The sequence below is a fragment of the Danio aesculapii genome, chromosome 3 (assembly GCF_903798145.1).
Source record: "Danio aesculapii chromosome 3, fDanAes4.1, whole genome shotgun sequence".
Classification (NCBI taxonomy): Eukaryota; Metazoa; Chordata; class Actinopteri; order Cypriniformes; family Danionidae; genus Danio; species Danio aesculapii.
In genome coordinates, this window is record NC_079437.1 from 28,352,786 (window position 1) to 28,378,692 (window position 25,907).

At 35.9% G+C, this 25,907-nt stretch overlaps 1 protein-coding gene across 1 annotated transcript in view; it reads left to right on the plus strand.

The window, feature by feature from the left end:
• cacna1ia (calcium voltage-gated channel subunit alpha1 Ia) overlaps positions 1-25,907 on the plus strand; it is a 284,961-nt gene that overhangs the window by 160,481 nt on the left and 98,573 nt on the right. Inside the window, exons 8-11 of the mRNA XM_056451129.1 lie at positions 5,460-5,808; positions 8,360-8,754; positions 20,590-20,741; positions 22,680-22,865. Of these exons, the coding sequence (XP_056307104.1) occupies positions 5,460-5,808; positions 8,360-8,754; positions 20,590-20,741; positions 22,680-22,865 (1,082 nt within the window). The remainder of the gene's footprint in view (positions 1-5,459; positions 5,809-8,359; positions 8,755-20,589; positions 20,742-22,679; positions 22,866-25,907) is intronic.

The window sequence follows — 25,907 nt, forward strand, 5'->3', positions numbered from 1 at the left end:
CTACTGTATATTAAACTCCCCACACATTTACAAATTGATGACATAGACGTGATATGGCCAGCTCTGGCAGTCTACTCTGCTGTTCTTTTTTGGGGGGAGCTGGAAGTGTTAAGGTCGCCCTGCGTACAGCCAGACCCTTCCCTTGTAAGAACAACATTAAAAGAGAGTATAAATCATCACCTGTCATCTTTTATCCAGCTGTAACAGAAGTGAAATACAGTATACTCACTAACCAGCACCCCTATGACCTCTCTCTTTCTACACCTGCCTCACTATTTCTGTATGTCTGACACTAATACGGCTTTCTTTCTTTCTTTTTTCTTTCTTTCTTTCTTTCTTTCTTTCTTTCTTTCTTTCTTTCTTTCTTTCTTTCTTTCTTTCTTTCTTTCTTTCTCTCTTTCTTTCTTTCTTTCTTTCTCTCTTTGCATTGACTCGTATGCTATTTGCTTACTGTAACTTATTAACTTAATACTTAAAACTTAATTAACTTAATACTTAAAACTAAATACATTTGCAGTGTTTTCTCTAGGATTTTTTTTTCTAGATGTGGTGGCAGGCCTTTTACACAAATCTTCCAGCTACCTTTAGCATTATTTCAATGACAAATGTCTTGAGCGCCATGGAAAAATGAATGTAGAGGAAACCATGCATTTGGTGGGATCAGATGTGCTCCAACATTAGACACATTCAAATCAAGGCTTAAAACTAATTTGTTTAGCTGTGCCTTTATTGAATGAGCACTGTGCTACGTCCCACAGATCGCACTCTTATTACTTTAAAAAATCTTTTTAAACACATTTTAATCTGTTTAATTTTCTTATACTTGTTTCTTTTATTCCTGTTCATGTAAAGCATTTTGAATTACCATTGTGTGTGAAATGTGCTATATAAACAAACTTGCCTTGCCTTGCCTTGAAGCCAGCATAAAAAAACACTTTTGTTTTGGCATGCCTTTAATCACAGTGTATTTTTGCATTTTCAAATGAACAGAGATTTTTATTTTTTAAAGAATTCTGGGAGAACATTGTTTTTAAAAATACCCGTATATGTGTGGACAAGGCCTTAAAGCAGGGGTCACCAATCTCGGTCCTGGAGGGCCGATGTCCCTCCAGGGTTTAGCTCCAACTTGCCTCAACACACCTGCCTGGGTGTTTCAAGTATACCTAGTAAGATGTTGATTAGCTTGTTCAGGTGTGTTTGATTAGGGTTGGAGCTAAAATCTGCAGGACACCGGCCCTCCAGGAACAAGTTTGGTGACCACTGCCTTAAAGGCTTAACAAGTTTAATTAGGTTAACTAGGCAAGTTAGGTTAATTCAGCCTGATCTCACAAATGTAACTATTTTATGTTTTGTCAGTTTAGTGGCTAATTCATACGAGTTCAATTGTATGAAAACTTAGATTTTAAAAAGGAGCAGTGGTGGAAAGAGTACTGAAAAATCATGCTCAAGTAAAAGTACCATTACTTGCCTAAAAATGTAGTGCAAGTAGAGTAAAAGTATCTGTTGTAAATATTACTCAAAGTATGAGTAAAAAGTAGACCTTTAAAAAGTACTTAAGAGTAGTGAGTAGTGAGTATTACGCTGTGAAAAGCTGATGCATTTACATGTAATTTGTGGATGTGTGTAAACGTAACATTCTGTAGTGCGTTTAGTTATTGCCCAGAAGGCACACAACGTCATAAGACATTAATATTAGGTTAGACAAACAAAATTTCCAAACAAAATGCAGCGTCCCTATGACATTAAGGTACAACGTCAATCTGACGTCATGTTGACGTCTTGTTGGCTTGTGCGTGCTGGGTGTTTGGGACCATTTCGGTCATCATACAGTAAACATCCTTCATCTTCTCATCTTGAGGTAGTTCAGTATGATGTGATTTACCTTCTTTATGCGATTTGATTGGACAGGAATCACAGGACAGATTTTTCTAATCCCCATAGACAAGAAAAAATAAAGTAGTGACTGCAGGTTAAAGGAAAGTAGTGGAGTAAATGTACAGATACAGCGCTAAAAATGTACTTAAAGTACACATTTTTAAAACTACTTAGTAAAGTACAATTCCTGAGAAAAACTACTCACAGTAATTTGAGTATTTGTAATTAGTTACTTTACACCACTGAAAAGGAGGTATGGCACCCAACCCCAAACCTAATCCCAACCGTCATTGGAGATTAATTCTCATGGTTAATCAGCTATACTAATAGAGAAGACTCCAGATCCAGATCTGTTTTTACATTACTGTGACGGTTGGGTTTGGGGTAGGGGTAGACGTTAATAAAATACAACTAATGGGAAATTGAATAAATAATATAAATGATTCTCGTTAACTTCCAGCCTCAGCCCTATGTGATCTATTGCTGATTAACCATGTGGATGGATGATATAGTGATATATGATTTATGATATAGCCTATAGTAGGTGCAGAAGGCCCCTATTGCCCCATATCTGTCAGCTGATAACCACTGATAACATCCATTCAATCGAGTGATAACATTCGAATCGCCTTATGGATTCATATGAATTAGCCACTACATCAAAAGTTATGAACTGCCGTCAGATAACGTTGGTTAATTAGGCAAGTCAGCGGAGTATATATATTTTTTGCTGTAACCAATCAAGAAAAAAAAAATCAAAGGGGGCTAATAATGTTGAAAGTATTGTTACCCCAAACCAAACAAAATAAGAGTTTATCCAAAAGTAAATTATAATAGAAAATACTGTGAACAGAATGTCCTTGCTTTGTTAAACATCACTTGGGAAACATATAAATTTCAATTTCACAGGAGGGCTAATCATTTTGTCTTCAACTGTAAATGAAAGAAAGTAGCTGAAGGCATGTTTAATTTATGCTTGTGTGTGTGTGATTTTAACAGTGCAATGGAAATGAAAAGTGGAAAGGTGACTGCAAGGAAAGAAGGTGCATATTTGCATAAAGCAGAGGTCTGGCTGTTGATTAGGAGCGGTCCAGTCACACATCAGAATCCCAAATCAGGACAGCAGATGTGAAGGCAGGACACACCTGCACAGCTGCCCTACACACATACACACACTCATGCGCATTCCTCCACCTTCTCTTTCCTCCTCACGACTCAAATGTCCTCTCTGATCCCTACTTCACATATGCAGGAACCAGCCTGTACTTTTATTAAGGCCTAAGAGCGAGATCTGGGTGTTCATGAGTGCAAATGTGTTGACGAATGGTGCTGATATGAATATTGAATGATAGAAGAGCAGATCAGCTCTCTGTTCTGATGAGTCTGGAACTGGCTTGCCCTCAGTCTTTAAAATGATTGGCTCCCGGTTTTAATCCGTTTCATGTTGGCAGAGGGATCTAGCCCTTCTCTGCGAGGACTAGGAGATATTTGGAGGTTTTGCTCCTATGAAAGGGCCTGGTAATTACAGCATATCAAAGCTAGAGCGGTGCGGGGACACACACAACAAAACAGGCTCTTGTTTGGGCGTCTGCTGACTTCTTCAAACATAGGGTCCATTTATAGCAGCTCATGGAGACAGCTATGGCTGCTGCGTATGTGCCGAACACTGCAGCACAAGCTGTGTTAGAGAGATTTCTGGAGGTTTGGTGTCATTGTCTAGATATTTAAAGCAATGGAGACTAAAAATGTCGTTATGGTCAAAATATCAAGGGTGCAGATTTAGGGTGGACGGAGGGGACGTGTACCCACCAATATCCACCAACTACTGAAATGTCCCCACCAATAATTTAATTATCTTAAAAAACTATGTGCTGTCAATATAAATGTAGACATATGCTGAAAGGTTTAAATCACATTCTCTCCTCAAGTCGCATCGCCCCCCCCCCCCCCCCCCCCCCCCAAAACACAACTGAACATTGTGATTGCCTGTGCCTTTCCCTGCTGTCGTGTGAGAGGCTGCTTTCATATACAAGCAGCGCCAAAACAACTGCGCAGAGGGAATTTCCCGATGTGTGTGACATGCACAAGTGAGGATGCAGTAGCAAAAAAAGGTGGACATAAAGAGCTTTTTTCAATGAAAAGTGTAAGTCACATAAACTCAAGTTCGCTACTGAATGAGTCCATCATGATAATGCAGCTATTGCTAGTGTTTTCACCGCTTTTATGGTCAGTCAAACGTTATAGCAGACTGATATAGTCTGTGAACGATACTCCCTGAAAGCTAACTGCAGAATAAACACCTAGGTTACATGTAAAAGTATATGACCCTGCCAGTTCTCCTAATCTCTTAGAGTAACATCTCCAATTTCAGTTGAAACATTTTGTCAGAAAAACTACAGCCTGTGCTCCATCTTTTAATAATACTATGAGACATGTTTAATTTGTTCGAAAAATAAACGAAAGTCATTATTAAACTCTCTCTTTATCAGTTAATAAACATTATTTTAACGTTACACTTTCAGGCCTGTAGCCAGCTTATTGAAAGGAGGGGTTATTTGTTTTCTAAAAAACTGAACCTTTTTGCAGTTATTCACCTGATTAATTATTCATTCTGTTTAATTGAGGTATGAATATTACATTTTAGTGACATATTAAGAACTCATATTTGCTGGATTATCTTGTTGGATAGTTATTATAACTGCACTTTTTGATGTACCAAAAATATTTCCTACCATTTTGCAAATTGCTTTATTTACACATGTACATTTAAACTGTACATTTTTTCGAAATAATAAAAATACTTTGAATTAGAAATTAGAATTTTAAATTCTTAGAATAAAGAAATGAACAGTTCAGATGCCAAAACCTCTAAATGCCATGTAAAATGAGCATTTTTCTCAACCTCGTATATATTTATGTTCATATATTTATGTACAGTCCACACACAGGAGTTGGAGAGAAATGCTAATTTTATAAGAAAATATTAAATGGCATTTAGAGGTTTTTGCATCTAAACTCTTCATATATAAAAATATACTTATTTTTAAAATACAATTTTTTTTATCATAATTTTCTGTTAAAACAAAGCTTACAATTTTAAAGAAAAATCTTGTAAATGTGAATTTTTGGTGGGTTTTCATTGGCAAAACAGATCTGCTTTCTGCTTTTAATGGATAACACAAAAGTCACTTTTAACCTAAAAGACCAGCTAATTGTTACATTTTCATCCGGTGAAACCTTTCATCCATAAGCAGATTTCCCAGTAGTGTGCATCTCTATTGAAATCTCCTGATTTTACCTGTGAAAATGCGCAGAACAACAGTAAATGCAACTACACCTTCAAAGTAGGCATGGGCTGGTATAAGATTCTGACGGTGTGACAACCTTGCATAACCTTACATAAACCATAGGAACAGTATAGCAGAAAATTTTGGCCGGTTTTAAAACCTGGACTTTTCCAAACCGCGAAATACCTTGAAAACTGTTATCGTCCCATGCCTACTTCAAAGGTCAAGGAACAGTGTAAGAGGAAGTAAATGATGGATTTCATTATTTTCAAGCTGTATCTCTCCTTTCTGTTCCAGATTGGATCTTTCTTCATGATTAATCTGTGCCTGGTGGTCATTGCCACTCAGTTTTCGGAGACCAAACAGCGAGAGCACCAGCTGATGCAAGAGCAACGTGCTCGCTACCTGTCCTCCAGCACGCTGGCTTCACTCGCTGAGCCCGGAGACTGTTACGAGGAGCTCTTCCAACTGGTCTGCCATATCCTGCGCAAAGCCCGCCGCCGCTCTGCTGCCCTTTATTACATGCTCCGTGGCAAAGCCCCTCCTCCTGGAGGTGGGAGGGGGCGTGGCAAAGGAGGAGCAGGATCGATAGGAGGAGGAGCCAATGTTAACGGAGGAGAGAAACATCACTGCCATTCAGCTCAAAGTGAGTAAAGAGAGAGTTAGTTGAAGCAAAATGACAGTGGATACTGAAAAGTTGTGACTAGCAATAAGTTAATATATATATATATATATATATATATATATATATATATATATATATATATATATATATATATATATATATATATATATATATATATATATATATATATAGAATATAATGGGTTATATATAATTGGGTGTCAAATGTTGACTATTGTATGTTCACTTATCATGTTTCCTAAATCAGTGTTTCCCAGCCCTGTTGCAGGAGGCACTCCAACAGTACATATTTTGGATGTCTCCCTTATCTGATCTATTAACTTCAGGTTTTGGAGTCTCTTCTAATGATCTGATGGGTTGATTCAGGTGTGTTTGATTAGGGAGAGGTTGAACTGTGTACTGTTGGTGTGCCTTCAGGAACAGTGTTGGAAAACACTGTCCTAAACATCTAAACTGGCAGTGGGCTGGTTATAGAGACCAACACAAAGACAGACATTCTGACAAAGAACGCACATTTTTAAAGGAGACAAACTGACTTAAGCATTGTTTTTCAGGTAAACAAATATGTTCACTTAGCATGTTTCCTAAATATCTAAACAGGCAGTTGGCTGGTTATAGAGACTAACACAAAGACAGACATTACTACACTGAGCGCTCATTTTCAAAGCAGATTTATTGACTTTAGCATTGTTTTTCAGACAAACAAATACAGTAGTCAACATCCAAAGTGAATTAAAAATGTTTATAAAAATTGTCCTAAGACAAGAATAGTGTTCAATAGTTTTAGGACAACTTTTGATGATCAACTTCAAATGTTGACTACTGTATGTTCACTTGGCATGTTTCCTAAATATCTAAACTGGCAGTGGGCTGGTTATAGAGATTAAGGGTGCTATCACACCTAGGCTTTTGTTTCGGAAACTGGCGCGTTTCTCCAGTTAGCGCGGTTCGTTTGGCATATGTGAATCCAGCAATCGTGCTCTGATCCGTGCCAAAACAATCGGTCTGTGGTCACCTGAATGAGGTGGTCTCGGCTTGATTGAAACAAACTCTGGAGCGGATCGATTGTAGTGAGAAAGCAATACGATCCAAGCCTGGCTATATCACAGTGTATTATGGATATGTATTAGGAATATATACGGCTATATAAAGAGAGAATTATGAGTAGGGCGGGATGTCATTCCTACTGGTAAATGTGCATTTCATGTCAAACACTAAAGTGAAAGTGAACTATTAACGAGAGCTGTTTATCCATTTGGGAAATAGACCGTCTTGTTTTATCTGTTATTTCTCTCTATAATGTAAAGCCTATAATGCATAAGCCAACTGCTATGTATGAGAAAGTCTTACCTCTGATTTATATCTGGTGACGATGTCTGTGGGTGTCACCATTCAAAATAAAAGCGCAGCTTTTCAATTATAATGTTTAATTGCTCATCGCCATAAAATAAAATAAGGACGCATGACAGCTGAGCAGCACTCTGCAAAATAAACTGTGAAAGTGACCAATTTGACGAGAGTTCACTCGCACGTGACTTGTTTTAGCTCTTTTGGTCTGTTGAGAAACTTTGCCGTGTGAAAGCGAACCGCACAAAGAACAAAGAGTAACATTGTAACAATTTTAATCCCTGTTTCGGAACAAGAGAATCGATTCACATGTGTGAAAGCACCCTAACACAAAGACAGACATTCTGATTAAGAACGCACATTTTCAAAGGAGACAAACTGACTTAAGCATTGTTTTTCATATTAACAAATACAGTAGTTGTTGGACTATCTAGCCAATCCCATGCATGTTAAAAAAAAGGGTCAGGAGAGGGTTTTCTTATTAGTAGTTTATTGTATACAAATTAATAATTCAATTCACAGAATTCTGTTATCCCCAACGCAATTACATTACATTGAGGAGGTGCGCAACAGTTTTCAATTCCTGATTCCAACTTTTATAAGCAGCTGATATTAACAGGTGGAGTTTTATAAAATTCATCACTTGTCAATCACTGTCCAGACCTCCTTTGGCCGCACCCATACATACGTCCTCTTTTACTACAAATTCTCTGCACAATGTTAAAAGCGTAAGACTTCTCAACTGCAAATATTCTGTGTATATTTTCAACCCATCTCTGCTCACAGGAAGTTTCGCTGCAGAGCTCAAGTTAATTTTAGACAATCAGGCCTTTGCATTTATATCAGCTTCATCTACTCGTGCAAAAATGCTTCATTAAATCACACTCAAGAGAAGAATTTTTCTTTGATTCTAAATATTTTGTTAAGATTTGTATAAAAGAAATAGCTTGTACCCTGGCCAGGTTTTAAAGTAGCTTCCCTTACACTCCAAACCAAATAGCAAGTTATAAAAGCAAAGAGCATGTTGCAATAAAAACCAGAGCCAATCCAGCCATGTGTTTGCTTTTATGGCCCAATGACATTTCAAATCCTACGCTGCAATATGGCATCTGTCCAAGAAACTGACAGGCAGAAATTCATCATTGTGTTATATGAAAAATGTCAAAAACAAAAAGCAAAAGATTCCTTTTTTGTCTGTCTTGTAGCACCTCACTGTATTCACGAAACCAAGTTGGACCACAGCTCGGAGAATGCAGTCTCCCTCTCCATCAGTCCAAACCCAGAGGAGTGTCCACAGTGTGCTGCAGCCCTGTCTCTCAAAGAGGGGGAGGAGTCAACGGGGCATTCGGCCAATGGGGAGGAAGAGGAGGGTGCGCTGGAGGAAACTGACAGGGATGGGAACCGCTTAGACGAGAAGAGGAGCAGCGACTCTGATGACACACTAAAGAAGAAACGCACCTGTTTGGGGAAATGTAAAGACGTCTGGGACGAAATAAGAGTGAAACTTTGGGGCATCGTTGAAAGCAAGTACTTCAACAGAGGGATTATGATCGCCATCCTCATCAATACAATCAGCATGGGCATCGAGCACCATAACCAGGTAATTTCACCCGCAGCGCAGTCGGTTCACATAATGAACCCACACTGAAGAAGTGTTTTTGTGTCTTTCTGCAGCGCTGATAGAGTCTTCACAGGGCCTGCCATTCAAAGTAATGAGAGCGTGTGGAACGGCCTTTGGAGTCTTGTTGGATTTTATTATATTTTTTTTCCTGTCATGAAAGTGTAGTTAATTATCTTTGGAAGATATAGAAATCTACTACTACTCAAGCACATTCTCTCTCCGGTTCTCTCTCTCTTTCCCTTCCGCCCCCTCATGTCTTCACTGCTTTGCCTGCAGTTGGGCCTGTTTTCTCCATCTCAGAGGGCTCTAAAAATATCAACAAGCAGAGAGAGACGGATATAGAGAGAGAGAGAGAGAAAAGGAGACAGTCACCGTTGCCTTCTATTACGCAGCATTTTTTACATGTGAGACTTCATGTAAATGCAGCCCACGCAGGCAAACAGAGAAGTCCCGGTGTACACGTTTGCAGTGTTTCCCTTACCATTATATTAGGGGGGATCACTCCGTGGCCCCCATTGAAAGTCATATTATGTAATTGTATTTTCTATATAGTGCCATATCATAACAGAAGTCAGTTAAGGTTCCTTTCCTATATGACAGGTCTATACCTTATTTTGTTAAACAAACAAAACAGTCTTATTTTAGTTACATAAGTTGTAATGTGTGTAATTATATAGCACAATTATTGTGTATGGCCATACACCCAAAGCACTTCACAGTCATGAGGTGGTCTGTCCACATCACCACCAATGTGCAGCATCCACTTGGATGATGCAACGGCAGCCACAGGACAATGGCACCAGTGCGCTCACCACACACAAGCTATAGGTAGAGTGGAGAGACAGTGGTACAGCCAGTTCAGTGGATGGGGATGATTGGGAGGCCATGATGGGTAAGGGTCAATGGAGGGAATTTGGCCTGGACACAGAGGTTACACCCCTACTCTTTACGAGAAGTGCCATGAGATTTTTAATGACCACAGAAATTCAGGACCTCGGTTTAACGTCTCACCCGAAAGACGGCGCTCACTGACAAAATAGTGTCCCCTTTACTTTACTTAGGCGTTAGGACTCACACATACTGCAGGTTTGCTCTCCCACTAGTGGTGAAAGAGTGCGTGTCGGAAAATAAGTTGCAGATCGAAATCAGAAGAAATATCTGCAAATGAAAATAAATCAAATTTTAAGGCATGGTGATGGACATCAGGCCAGGTGTGTGACCTTCATCCTGTTATGTTATCAAAAAGTGTATTCTAACTGATGCCACAGTTGCACATCTGTCATCACACACACACACGCGCACACACATTCTGAAAGGCAACATTTCTATCAAATAGCCATCAAGCAACAATAGGACTTTTAATCCAGACTAACCATGACAAAAAAAAGGGTGCTCTGATAATAATAATAATAATCATAATCATAATCATAATCATAATCGTTTTATTTTTATTATTATTATTATTTAAGGCTACTTGATTCATCTGACTTTTAATGGCCCATCTGATTTGTGAAGTTTATTCATTAACTATTTTCGCGAGGATCATGTTCTTATGATTGACCACAGCTGGTCCTGCATTAGCTATCATATGATTTACTAAGCAGACAAATCCGAACGTACATAATTAACCAGATTTCCTTACCTCAGGCATCTTCGCCTTGAAGAATCCCCGCATTTACCCCTAACTAATCCAGGACAGGGTGCCTTGGCGGCTCAGTGGGTAGCACTGTTGTCTCACAGCAAGAAGGTTGCTAGTTCAAGTCCTGGCTGGGCCAGCTGCCATTTCTGTGTGGAGTTGTTCTCCCTGTGCTTGCATGGGTTTCCCCTGGGTACTCCAGTTTCTTACCACAGTCCAAAAACATGCAGTATAAGTGAAATGAATAAACCAAAAGGGCACAGTGTACCATGTATGAGTGTTTTAGTACTGGGTATTCACCGCATAAACATATGCTGGTACAGTTGGTGGTTCATTCCGCAGTGGCAGCCCCTAATATTCAAGGAATAGGCTGAGTGAATGAATTCGGGGGACCTCTCGAGACCTACCTGAGCTCAGACTCCCCTCTCTTCCAATAAAATGGGTGGGAGCCCCGGGCCCGAGGATATTTTGAGCTCAGGGCTCTCTCCCGGGACAGCATGCCAAACACGCTTTATTATCAATCATCAGCTAACTGTGAACTCTTGAAATAGGGAGAATACAGCAGAAAAACAAAAAGCAGCTCAGTTTTACTAGTATAAAAATTTGGAGCACAAATGCAAAGTGATTATAAAAGTGAAAAGTGTACACACAGGGGAAACACTGCGTTTCACATATAAACACACAGGATCTTTTCAGGATCTGTAGAAAACAGGTCCCGTAGAGAGTTTCCTCATGAGAGTTTGTTTCAATCAATGTGATATGGTTAAAGGGATCATGTGTGGTAGTGTTGGTGTTATCATCTGCTGTGACTCATTGTGTTTGATGGTAAAGATCACAATATTTACATGTGTGTGGGAAGTCTGCATGTCTGCATTCGCTCTATTGCAGTGCCTGTGTTCAAAAATGCATTTAAAGGTTTCTTTAAAGTAATGGGTTTGATTTGAAGATAATTTAAGCATTGTTTCCAAATGTGTGCCACTAACTCTGACTAAAAAGCCGCTTCTGTTTGGTCTGTATGAAAGCTAAGAGCCACAATTATTATCGGAACTGGGATTGTCTAAGACACAGGTGTCAATACCAGTTCCTGGAGGACTGCAGCTCTGCACAGTTTAGTTCCAACACTAATTAAACACACCTAATCCAACTAATTGAGGCTTGTTTGAAACCTATAGGTAAGTGTGTTAAAGCAGAGTTGGAACTAAACTGTGTAGAGCTGCGGCCCTCCATGGACTGGAATTGACACCTGTGATCTAAGAGAACAAAGAGAGCAAGAAGATATGAATATGACAAATTTACAAATGAGGATGAAGTTTGCAAAATCATTCATTCACTCATTTTCCTTCGACTTAGGCCCTTATTTATCAGGCATCACCACAGTGGAATGAACCACCAACTATTCTGGCATATGTTTTACACAGCGGATGCCCTTCCAGCTGGTCATACTATACACACTCATACGATGGCCAATTTAGTTTATTCAATTCATCTATTGACCTTATTCTTCAATAGTGAAGTGCACTCATTTTTGTGATTGTTTTAGAACTTCCGATTCAGCTGCATTTGGGAGAAATGACTAGGAATGATAAACGACAGAAAACGGTCAAACTACTTGCCCTACAAACAAATGTTCGCATGACTATACAGACAACATAGAATAATAAAACAATAAAATATCAGTTTGCAACATCAAGCAGCAAAACGAGCCATTTTTAACATCTAAAAATGAATGGAAGTGAATGAGACCGAAAGTCTTGAGTCAAAAAGACATGTCTTTGGACTGTGGGGGAAATAGGAGCACCCGGAGGAAACTCAAGTGAACACAGGACGCAAACTCCACACAGAAATGCCAACTGGCTCAGCCACTATTTGAACCAGTGACCTTGCTGTGAGGCGACAGTGCTAACCACCGAGCAACCGTGCCGCCAAGTTTGCAAAATGTTGCATATTATTATATTTGATTCAAATTGTGCTAGATTATTGCACAAAAGACGATTTGGTTACTATGGACTCCAATTGTAATAACAATTTTTAAAAATCTCACCGTAGTTTTATTATATATTTTACAGAATTATGAAATTTATTCCACAATAAAATGTCCTAATGGTGAGTAAATAAGTGAATCATGACAGAATTTTCTTCTGTTTTGATGCCTGTAAAAGAATGTTGAAGTATGTTTCAAGAAGTTGCATTTATTTTAAACCAACAATATTTTACAATCAGCAATATTTAGTCCGTTAACACTTTTGTTGTGTGTATGTGTGTTTAAATGCCTTATTTGATGAAGAATTTATGTTTAAGTACATAAAAAATCATTGGTAGTAGCAGCCCATATGGATATATTTCACCTGCCATTTTCTGAACACATCTATTCAGAAAGAAACATTCCATTGAAGTATTGGCCTTCTGATAGTGTATAACTGGAACGCTATCAAATAGTGTAAGGCCTTGTCCACACTACATCTTTTTCTTTGCGTTTGGTCTTTTGTCCTCATCGAGATATCATTTTTCTCAACAAAACCGAGCTTTTTCAAAACACTTTTAGTCATGTGCTGCAGTGTGTCAATACTTAAGCCTGATCGCTTTATGAGATTGTCCTTGTTGTGGGAATAAACTGCATCATCAGCAGATCAGTGTTATTTGAAGCAGCCCAATATAACACCATATTTGTTTCCTAATCTATATTTCCTCTCGCTTTTGGAACTTAATACTCCTGTGTTACCAATAGCTATAAATCTGTCTCATTGTCTGTCCATGTGACTCCCACCTCAACGATAGCATGACATTTCTAAGAGTTGATAAATACCTGGTGGAAACGGTACAGGTTGCAGATTCTTGCATTTTACACATCTTGCGCTGTACAGCAATTAAGGAGAACACTGATAGGGATGGATAGCATTTGGAGCTGTCCAATGTGGTATATGCACACAGACTTTTTTCAGCCAGCCAGCCTCAGCACATTCGGTAACCTGTCTTTCCATTATAAAATTACCTCGTTTAAGCTCTGATTTCTTTAAAATTTGTGATTTTTACTGCCTGATAGATATACAATATAAAGTGTGTCTCAGACCGGACAAGAAGCACTGCGTTAAATTACATTTTCCCCCGCCATGTCTTTAAAATATGTTTATTTTACCCCAGGATTTTCAATGGAGTCTTTCATCTCGATTTACACTTGAACAACTAAAAGAATTCTTAAGTCTATTTAAATGATTGTATTGTAATTACATTACAACATCCGTGCTGTAAAAGGAACCTTGAAATTAGTCACATTAAGCTTTCACTGAAAGTTTATCATTGGCTGAAAAACACTAGCTGTCCATATAGCTTATTTAGCGTAGATGTAGCCTACGCTAGCAGAGACACTGTTAAGCAAAGACATCAACAAACGCTCAAAGTGACTGACAGCAAATGCTTTTTGTCAGGTTCAGATCACACAATGTCAAACTGATTTGAGTCCAGTCGGTTTGAGGTAGAGAGTTGCGGTAGTCCATAAATGATGAAGGGCTTTGGAATGAAAGAATCGATTTTTGCTTGTACAGTGTGTAAGTAGCGCGTAGCATGTTTTGAAATAGGAAGACCTAATACAAAGCTTCAGTATTAAGCATGGGAAAATGAAAGGGAACAATGAAGCTATGAAGAAAATGTTTGTAGAACTATATCAGTAACACTATGCCTTACTGCCAGGGCCTGTATATATCGAAGTTGATGTTTAGTCACACCATGTTGTTTTGTAACATCTAATTTTTACGAGGTGGGTCATTAGCCCAACGCTCAACTCCCAACCTGGAGGGCCAGAACGTACACACATACACAACAGACAATTTAGCTTACCCAATTTAAAAAAAACCCATGTAACCCATGTAAACGCGGGGAGAACATGCAAACTCCACACAGAAATGCCAACTGACCCAGCCGGGGCTCAAACCAGCGACCTTGTTGTGAGGCGACATCGCTACCCATTGCGCCACCATGCCGCCCAAAACTATACCATATACCTTAAACTATACTGTGATTTTTATTTTATTTATTTATCTTCTCCTTAAAAAAAACAGCCCGTCTAAAACACAGCTTTGGTAACCATGTTTGCTTTTGTTCTTGTTTCTCTAAAATTGTCACAATAATCAACCACTGGCTGGATATAAATCATTTTTATTGCTATTGATGATTCCATGAAAAGCGGTAACATGTATGGTACCTTACAGTACCATAAAAATGCTCTTTACAGCAGCGAAAGGTTCTTTAGATTGTTAAAATGTTGTTTTTTCACAGAGACACTGTGTCCTAACTACGTGTCCTAACTACCATCCTGTGACACACAAAAAATAAATATTTTCCATTTTAAACCGTTTTTGTCCTAACCATCCGCAAAGTTTTTATTTTAAAAACGGTTTCTATTTCTGTGACATTGCAGCTGAACAACAGCATAAGCATAAACTACTATGACAGTAGCTATGTTTTCATCTTGACAATTTTGGAGGTAATTAATAATATAATAACACTAATCCTGGCGTTTTAGAATGACCTAAACAACTTTTCCGATGTTTTACAATGTGCTCAGCCTGCTGGTTTGTCCATTCACACACATTTTTATCATAACATGATCCCTTATAACAAAATCACATGACTTTTTTTAATGCGCACACTGGAGTTTTTTTAGTAAAAGTGTTTCCCTTGTAGGTTATGCGCATCTTTTCTTATCGAATAAAAAGTTGATCCTACTCGGTAATGCGCATACATTTTTTATGCGCATTTTCAAAATATATGCACATCTTGGTGTTTCCATCAATCGTTTTTTTTAAAGCACATATCCAAACTGCTCATAAAAATAGGTGGATGGAAATGTAGCTAATGATCACCTCAGATGCAGAGTATTTGCTTTATTCAGTGTTAACTGCTGCCAATATGAGTTTGAATAGCATTTATGTGGCATTTAATGCCAAACTGAAAGCGGCAGCAGAAAGTTAACCTGAGATCTCAAAATTAAAATAACTAGCAAACATATAGTTTAAGCATGAACATCAGAACGGTCAACATCAACAGCATCAGACGCTCAGCATGTACTTTTAATAATGTTAAATAGGTTTAATGTTTATTAATTAGATAATAAACCTGTCCATTTTGTTAAGAGTACAGTACACGATTGTAGTATACTTCTAAATGGCTAGTATTTAAATGTCGTTTCAGAATCTGTTGCTGGAATCTTGCGTGTTGTTATAGGACAGGCTGTGAGATCAAAAAAAAGTTTCTTTAACAACTCTTTTCTATTAGGGATTCAAAAATAATTCTTATATTGAACCGCAAATAGGGTACGCTGTAGTAAAAATGTGTTAAATAATATTTTCTGTAGTTTGTGATTAACGCGTGTTTTCCTTTTGTTTATGATATTCTGACTTTATTGCTTGACTTCGATGTTGAAAATTTAACTCTGCAGTTTAATAATATGACGGTTATTGACATTTTAGTAGCTTTAAGCAATATATTTTATACAAAATAAAATAAATAGGAAGACATCTGTATAATAACAGAAAGAACTGGCAGTTTATTACCAAATGTTTTGTGCCATAAAATATCATAATATGAATATAATTAAATATAATATAAAGTTGTTAATGGAAGGATCATTATTCCATAATGCAATTTAAAAGAATAAATGAACAAGAACTAACATGCATACAAGCAAAACTGCAAACTTACTGACATTTTTTACAGAATGAGTGTGGTTTCTTGCATCAGCTCTGTCGAATTGCGGTGACAAGTTATTCCCGGTTTACAAAAACAGCTTAAATCTTGTACAAATAGCTTTGATAATGAGATGATCTGCTGATGGATTGATTAAAGAGTAGTTTACAACAAGCAAGGACAAGGGGAGAAGGACTGATAAAAATGGAAAGAGGTAAGAGAAGCCATTGGTGTTTCTTTACCGTATTGTTTTGCCATTATTACTCCTGATTGCTGTGTCAATATTCAATTTCTCTAAATGGCATCTCCCTGGAGCTGCTTGCGGTTTGGTTTTCATTTGTCCTTCAGTTGTGTTTTCTCAGCTCTAACTCGTCAATGGGAAGATATTGATCAATAATAGAATGGAGGGACAAGGAACAAAAGGGACAGCGAAGGAAGTGTTCCTTAAATCAGATTTCGCCTTTCTGGAATTTGGCTGCTTTCTCACTTGCGCACGTGAACATGCCATGTGTTATCGGTCGAGATAAGGTGGAATTGATTTATACGATTTATTGTGGACTGAAGCAGATGAGGGTGGGCTGTTGATCCCTTTCTAAGCGCAGTAGATCTTGCACTAGTCTCAGCCTTCAACGGTCGGACCACCCACCATCCATTCACTGATATTCTGTTGCTTAGTGCACACAGAAATGGAAAGTGCTTTGTTAAATCACTGGCTACAATATAAATGGCTGGTTTTACACAGTGTACATGAGCACACTGCTTATTATCGGTCTGTCTGGAAAAGCGTGGTAACAGGAGGTATTAAAAGTATCTATGTATGGTTGGCAGTGTGCGAATTATACACTGACGATCAGGGTGGCCAACTGTTTCGGTTAGTTTGTGTATACATGCTTCAGTCATTTATGTATTTATTTTTTTATTACATCTAATTTATTAATAAAACATATTTAATTTTTCAGCATTTTGAGTTGATGTTTATAAATAAATATAGATACAAACACCTATTTTACGAGAAAACAAAATGTTGTGAACACTGCGTCTGTTAATGCTCTAGATCTGCCGCTTTCAGACTTTTCCTCGAATAGACGGATTGGAGCGATTATGCAAGGTTTGAACCTTTATAAGGGTGGTCAAATGTTTATTTAAATGATCTAATATTTTAATTATTAACATTTTTATTTACAATACAGATCAAAGTGAAATATTTCTAAGTATTAAGCAACTGACCCCCCCATACATATTGTTTTGACTCCCTTTTGGGGGGATCAAGTGTTAAGTAGTGGGGTCAATCCCCTCTTAACCCCTATCTAATTCTCACCCTGATGGTTGGTTTGTGTTGGTTTTTTAGTGCTTCGCTTGTAATGGTTTGGGGTCAGTAAGTTTGATCTATTGCGTTATTAATTGATTGACGGTGAAAATAAATGCTGCTGTTATGAAGCAGGGGTTTTATTGTTAAAACTTATACTTGTTATGGTCAGTAATATTTAGGTTTTAAATAGTACTTATACTTTATTTTAAATATTTAAGTTATAATATATTGATATTTTTCTAATATTTAGGCGTTTTTAAATGATTTATTTGTAAATATATTGGAATATTATACTGGTAAATACATTTACTGTACATACTGTACATTTCAGTTAATGTTTTATAGAATTGTTCTTTTTTTATGGTGTTTTATGGCTATTTGATCTATTTTACAGATTTTGGCTGTGTGTTAGGGTTGTTTTAGGTGACATAAAGCATAAAAAGTATATATGATACATTTTTAAACAAAAATATTAGAAATATTTAATTGAATCTTATTTAGAAAAGCTTTGTATGCATCTCTGAAACTCTTTTTTGCCAAACATATGTAAATAGACTTTCATTCAAAAGTTTACTTGATAAGATTTTAAAAAAAGATTATTAATTGAAGTATCTCATGGTAATCAGGCCTGTAGGCAGCCTGGTGAAATAGGTGGTTCTTTTTTTCTCTTTTTTTGCAGTTATAAGCCTCATTTTCTATTTAGTTATGAGATTTAAATACTGCATAGTGACATTTTAAGCACTATGTTTAGCTGGATTAGCTTGCCGGGTGTCCATCATAACCTAATTTTTTAATGTACCAAAATATTTCATAAAGATTTACAATAAAGAAATATAAAAAAGACTTATTTTTAAAATACATATTTATTACAATATAAATCATTAGAAAAAAAATAGGAATCAGTCAAAGCTTAAATAAAAAACAGTGGCCTATTGTCATTTATTAGGCAAATAACAAACTGGCCAGCACATTCAACTGTCCTCAGTCAGAATTTGGCCATTTGAATGATTAAAACATTGAAACATTATCATCATCATCATCATCATCATCATCATCATAATAATAATAATAATTTAGAGCTTCACAATTTTTATAGCCTTCCTTGTAGAAAAGTACGTTTGAAAATTCATAGATAACGACAACAGCAAATTAGTATTCAAATTTATTTTAATATTGGCCGCTTTTGGAGCTTTACACCTTTTTATTGGTCATGTTTTGTTTCAAGAATATTGTCCAAGATTTAGAATAAAAGTTATTTGTCAAATGTTTTCTCTATTTAAAAACAATACAGTAGCAAAAAATGACTTGTCTTAAGTCAGAATGTTTGTTACATTGTACAGCTGGATGCTGGACTCATGAAAAATATCTGTTAGCATTGGCCAAAATAGATTAGCTGAAGTCACAAGAGCCAACAGAGGGTTCCGCTTAGTTTTAAAGCTTTTTTCAATGACTTATTTTCACTATTTATGATAATTAATTCTTAATTCTGGACTTTTGTCAGTGAGGGGTGGGTCTTTCAAACCACCCTAACCCGGCCCTGTGAAATGAAAAACACTAAAATAAAAATATAAATGTTGCCTTAAATATGATATAAAAATACACCCAAATAATGACCTAAATTCTATTTTTATATTTTATACTTTTTCAATTAATGTGACAGTTAAAATGCCCTTTAATTTTTTTAAACCCATATGACTTTCTTTCTTTAAAAACTCTTATGTTGAACACAAAAGATAATATTTCAAATAAAGCTGGAAACGTGTAATCATTGACTTCCATAGTATTTGATTTTCCTGTTATGCAAGTTAACACTTACAGGTTTTTAGCTTTCTTTAAAATATTGTTTGTGTTCAACAGAAGAACAAAACTAATAAGGTTTAATAACCACTTGAGGGAAAGTAAATTATGAGTAAATTTTCATTTTGGGGTGAACTATCCCTTTAACTCTGAACTTTGCCATAGCAAGAATACATTTTAGTTTAAAATAAAATATAAAACTTAATACATTTTAAAACAAGATTGCTGAATTTGTGAATATACAAAATGTAAAAAAAAGCTAGCAATCCCTATCATTTCCAAAAGTGATATGTATAGAGTATCTGTTTTGTATATCAGTTTGGTGTTATTTCAGGGTGTCTGCAGGGTCTTAAAAAATATTAAAAGTTGATAAATCAATGTAGAGAAATTTAAGGCCCTTAAAAAGTATTTAAAATTCTTAAATGCTATTTCGCAAGGCATTACATTTTAGATCATTTTTGATTATGCAATGTATGGTTGTATGTTAAAGTTTTCCTGTATTACATATGTGACTATGCTGTGTAGTTTATGAAATCAATAAAATCCTACTAGATTTGACTTCATGATGCTTTGTTTACTGCAGTAACCAAGGCAACACCATTATTTCTGCAGTTCTATAGGCGCCACCTTGCTGAATTAGCTAGATTTAATAGGTTTTTATTCAGGATATGAATAAAGTTTTAGTTTTGGATTAATTTGTTACCTTAATATTTAGTAAATATACTGCAGGTTAAAATCTAGCCAGTTTTCCGGTTAAAATCTAAAGTGTTATAAGGTCCTAAAATGTATGGAAAGAGTCTTTAAAAAGGTCATGGTTCCTGTATATACTTTATATTTAATTTTTATCCAGTACCTAATATTTTAGCATGGAAATATATTTTTTTCCATAAATTGATGGTGTTTTCAGTTCAAACATTGACAGAGGCTTCATATTTCTTTCTGCACCATTTTGTGGTATAATCCCTTTCAAGTCGCTGACTCCTAAACAGCCCACGAAAAACAAAACGATCTTCGATCATCCGCTTTGCATGTCAGTCAGACCTGCAGTATTTGCTATGCACACACAGTATCAGTGCACTCGCATCACCCTTGATCTTTTTCTAACTGATGTTCCGTGAGGAATTGTTCAGGTTTAAACTGGGTTTTCTCTGACCTTTTATATGATATGAGAGGTTAAGGCCTCACTGAGGAACTCGTGTGCCTGCTGTCAAGAGCTGCTCTTGTCCATGCAACAATGCACACACCCTCTTCAACAGCAATGCACTGATCTGAAATGACCTCTCCACATTTACCTCTACTTTTATCTTCTTTTTTCATCCTCATGCTTGTCCTTAATGCCTGCTCTCTCTCTCTCTCTCTCTCTCTCTCTGTGTATGTCTCACTCTGTCTACAGCCTGATGAACTGACTAATGTCCTGGAGATCTGTAACATAGTGTTCACCAGTATGTTTACTCTGGAGATGATCCTTAAACTCACTGCCTTTGGCTTCTTTGAATATCTGAGAAACCCCTACAACATCTTTGACGGCATCATTGTGATCATCAGGTCTGTGGATTCATTTGTATCTTCGTAAAAGGACTTTCAAAAATGTGTTATGGGGATTATGCATCATGTTGTAATTGGTTGATTTAATTTATAAGCTTATAAACCAAATATTAAAGCAAATGAGTATGTAGTATGGCCACTGAATGATGTTTTAACTGTGGTTCCTTTTAGTCCTGTGGACACTTATAGCAATAAACTATCTTAAAACTCAAATTTTTTGTTTCACTAATGCATACAATATATAGATTATTGAATCTATTGAAGTAATCCACTGACCAATTTCTATCATTACTCAAAATAATATAATTAAGTAGCATTCACTTGTGGAAATTATTAAATAGTTTTGGAATTAAATTATTGATTGAGATATATGTATATGTGTGTGTGTGTGTGTGTGTGTGTGTGTGTGTGTGTGTGTGTATATACACACACACACATACATATACATATATCTCAATCAATAATTTAATTCCAAAAATTGGAATATATATATATATATATATATATATATATATATATATATATATATATATATATATATATATATATATATATATATATATATATATATATATATATATATATATATATATATATATATATATATATATACACACGCACACGCACACACACACACACACACACATATATATATATATATATATATATATATATATATATATATATATATATATATATATATATATATATATATATATATATTTATATATTAGTCACAAGTATTAGCCCCCCTTTGAATCTTTTTTTTTCTTTTTTAAATATTTCCCAAATGATAACAGAGCAAGGAAATTTTCACACTATGTCTGACAATATTTTTTCTTCTTCTGGAATAAAAGCAGTTTTAATTTTTTTTATGAACCATTTAGGGTCAAAATTGTTTGCCCCTTTAAGCTACAGTATATATTTTTTTCGACTGTCTACAGAACAAACCATCGTTATACAATAACTTGCCTAATTACTCTGACCTGCCTAGTTCACCTAATTAACCTAGTTTAAATGTCACTTTATGTCTAGTAATAATATATAGTCAAATATTATTTACTGTCATCATGGCAAAGATAAAATAAATAAGTGATTAGAAATGAGTTATTAAAACTATTATGTTTAGAAATTTAAACGGAAATTGGGGAAAAAAATTAACAGGGGGGCTAATAATTTTCACTTCAATTGTATATATTAAGTAGTAAGTTATCGTAATATTTTGACATGTTTACAGAAAGATATTATGGAATTCACAGCCAGATATGTCATAAGTGATATTTGTGTTGTTTTTTTCTTTCCATAAAATCTTTAATTTAAAGCATGGTTACTGACACTTTTGCCTTCTCAAAATGCAATTGGTATCACAATACACTTCAGCAAAAACTAGCAACATTTTTTGGTGTAGTGGAGATGAGACTACATCGAAGTTATTACACATACTCTCAGAAATAAAGGTACGCAAGCTGTCACTGGGGGGGGGTACAGTACCTTTTCAAAAGGTACACATTTGTACTTCTAGGGTCCATATTGATTCCTCAAAAGTATGTATTAATTATTACCTAAAATTTTGAAGAGGAACACTTTTGTACTTTTAGTTACTAATATGTACCCTTGAGGTATTAATATGGTACCACCTCATTGACCGCTCACGCACCTTCATTTTTGAGAGTGCATAATATTTAAATAATCTGGGTTTAATTAGTTTTTTATTATATTTGTTGCAAACTTAATATAGTTTTAATCAAAAATAATATAATAATTCATAATATTTTATGATGCATTTTCTCAATTTGTCATCCTTGAGTAAAGGTTGTGCTGTAGGCTATTTCACACTCTTTAGACATAAAAGTGTCTTTAGTTGAAGAAACACTTGTACTGCATAATGTTTTTTCTACAGTTTATTCAAACCGTTTTTGTGTGTGTGTATGTGTGTAGTGTATGTGAGATCATTGGTCAGTCTGACGGAGGTCTGTCAGTCCTGAGGACGTTCAGATTGCTGAGGGTCATAAAGCTGGTGCGGTTCATGCCAGCTCTGCGCAGGCAGCTGGTGGTCCTGATGAAGACCATGGACAACGTGGCCACCTTCTGCATGCTGCTAATGCTCTTTATCTTCATATTCAGGTAAGTTGGCTTGCATCACACACATTGAATGATGAAAAATTGTAACATCTTGGGATTAAAAAAAATCTGAAAACAAAATTGCTCACAGCTGGGACAGATGGAATATTGTTACAATGATGTATGAAAAGAACTAGGTATGTCTTTCCTTCTTTCTTTCTTTCTTTCTTTCTTTCTTTCTTTCTTTCTTTCTTTCTTTCTTTCTTTCATCATACATTTCCATAAATCAAACTATTTCCATATATTCAGAATTTGGGATCTGACATGCATCTAAACAAGCATTTTAAGATTCTTATTGGATTTCCAAGACACGACAAAGAAAGAGGCACGTTTACCCACACATTTCTTAATAATATATTGACACAAACCTGGCTGTATGTGCTCACTGCTTAACTTTAATAATGCAGAAACTTTAAAGCACACACATAGAAACTTGTTTGGACCCACTACACTGTCTAAATATAATGGCTTCAGTGCCTAAAGCTGCTGTACTGTACATTATATATTTTCAGCTAGAAGGTGATGACATTTTAGTATGTGAAGTACTTCACTATGGAAACGCATATGCTGAGGTGCAAGTAATTGCATTACATGTACACTCAATTTTCATTTTTGACAAAATAGAAAAACTTACTATGCTGCGAGTACCAAAAAAAAAGTTACCATTGATTAGTCTATTTAATCACATTTCATACTGGAAACGAGACAGTGGCAGCTTTAACGTGAACATATTGGCACGAAACCATGCAACAAATGAAATACATTGTCTGTGGATTGACGTGAATTTTATAAATCGTTTAATAAATGGTCAGGCTGTTGAAAACGATCACATATGGAATCATTTGCTTTGGATGGGTATTATTGTAAACACAGATATAAAAAATACAGATACAATATGGAGTGTTTTAAGTGCAACAGATGGGACAAAATGCATTTGTTTAAAAGATCAGGGCCGTCCCATGCTGCTTATGTGGCTGCTTATGTTGAACAAGTAATCATTGTGCAACTGCTAAAAATGTTTTTTTTTTTTTTGTTCTTTATAGTCAATGTAATATGAATTTAATCTGACACATGCTGCAGAAGTTGTAAAGCACCTTATATAATGCAATTCATTTCAAGCTAAACACCAAAAGGCGGACACACATTTACATTGTTCAGCGTAAGAGAGACTAGTGAGTATTTGCGTAACAAATTTTAACACGTTACTACTGTAGTTTCACTTTAATTTAACTTGTTTAGGCTTGACAATTATATTAAATGTTGTTTTTAGTTAATGTTGCTTTGATTTCTGGTTGTTTTATAAATTGTTTCTTCTATAAAAGATTTATTATAGCACAGTTTGAGCAAAATATATATGTTCATAATGTCATGAAGTCTAATTTTATTTAGGGCTATTTTAGAATATTGAATGGCCTGTAACACACTTAAAATTAAATGAAAATAATGTCATTAATTACTCACCCTTGTCATTTCGAACCCCTTAGACCTTTGATAGTCTTCGGAACACAAACCCAACAGGCACACAATGTCATAAGACATTATTATTAGGTTAGATTTAGGTTGTAACGTCAGGTGATCAAAATTTATTGTCTAGTCAGTGTCTAAGGACAACGTTATTTTGACGTCCAGTAACGACGTGAAATGACGTTGATATTTATGTTGATTTTAGGTTGTGTTGGAAAATCCAACGTCGCGCCAACATCTTAAACCAAAGTCATATTGACATCAAATACTGACAATTATGTATAGCAACAAAAATCCAACGTCTGATAGACGTCATAGTGGCAACATCCACACAATGTCAAGCTGTAACATCATTAGACATTGATATTGGGTTGTTTTTTTTTTATTTTATTATTTTTTTTTTATTATTTTTTTAAGGTTGAACTTTGGACATTGACATCAGCCTGACATTGGGTTCTGATGTAAACCTGATTTTCATTTCCAAACAAAATGCAAGATCTCCACAACGTTGGAGTACCACGTCAATCTGACATAATGTTGTTGTCCTGTGCCTGCAGGAAATTAAAACATTTTAGGTGAAGCCTGAGAACTCACCTGCCATAATCCTCAAGCTGCGAGAATGCTTTTGTGCACACATAAAACTTAAATAATCACTTTATTTAACCGTTTCTTTCCCTCAGTGTCAGTATAGGGGGCACACACATAACATTCACCTCTGATGAATGACTTCAGATGCATTTGTGCTTCGTTTCAAGCAAAGGAAGTCGCACACAGGCATCCAAAGTAATGTGTCAGAGGCGCATTCATGTGGATGAGCACCCTATACTGACACTGAGAAGACTAAACTGATGAACAAAGTCAATATTTTGGTTTTAGATGTGAAAAAAAGTATCCTTGTAGTTTGATAATATTCCAATTGAACAATTGAAGGTATATAGTCTGTTTTGAGGATGTGTTTTGGTATTTTTCTGTATTTTGAGTGAATCTGGAACCTTGCTGTCTAAGGAGGATGAAGGAGCTCTCAGATTTCAAATAAAAATCTTTAATTGTGTTCTGAAGATGAGCAAAAGCCTCACAGGCATTCATACCCTACACTCTCAGAAATAAAGGTATGCGAGCTATCACTGGTGTGGTACTTTACAAAAGGTACACATTTGTACCTTAAAGGTCCATATTAATACCTCAAGGGTACATAGAAGTACCAAAAAGTACAAAAGTGTTCCTCTTAAAATTTTTAGGTACTAATATAAAGTTTTGAGGTACTAATATGGACCCTTTAAGTACAAATGTGCACCTTTTGAAAAGGTACCACCCCGTTGACAGCTCGCATACCTTTATTTCTGAGAGTGTACAAAGATTGATAGCCAACAGAATCACTTATCTAATTCTTGAGTATTTATGAAGATTAAAGTAAGCACTTTAATCTCCAGCCAGTCGTATTTTAGTAGAATGTAAACAAATGGCACAAAAAATCGAATATGGTCAAAAAAAATGATTTGTGCGGTAAACTTTGCAGTGTAAATCCATCCACAGTATCAATCCATATCCAAGCTCTCACTCATTTATAATAAATGGCCCACA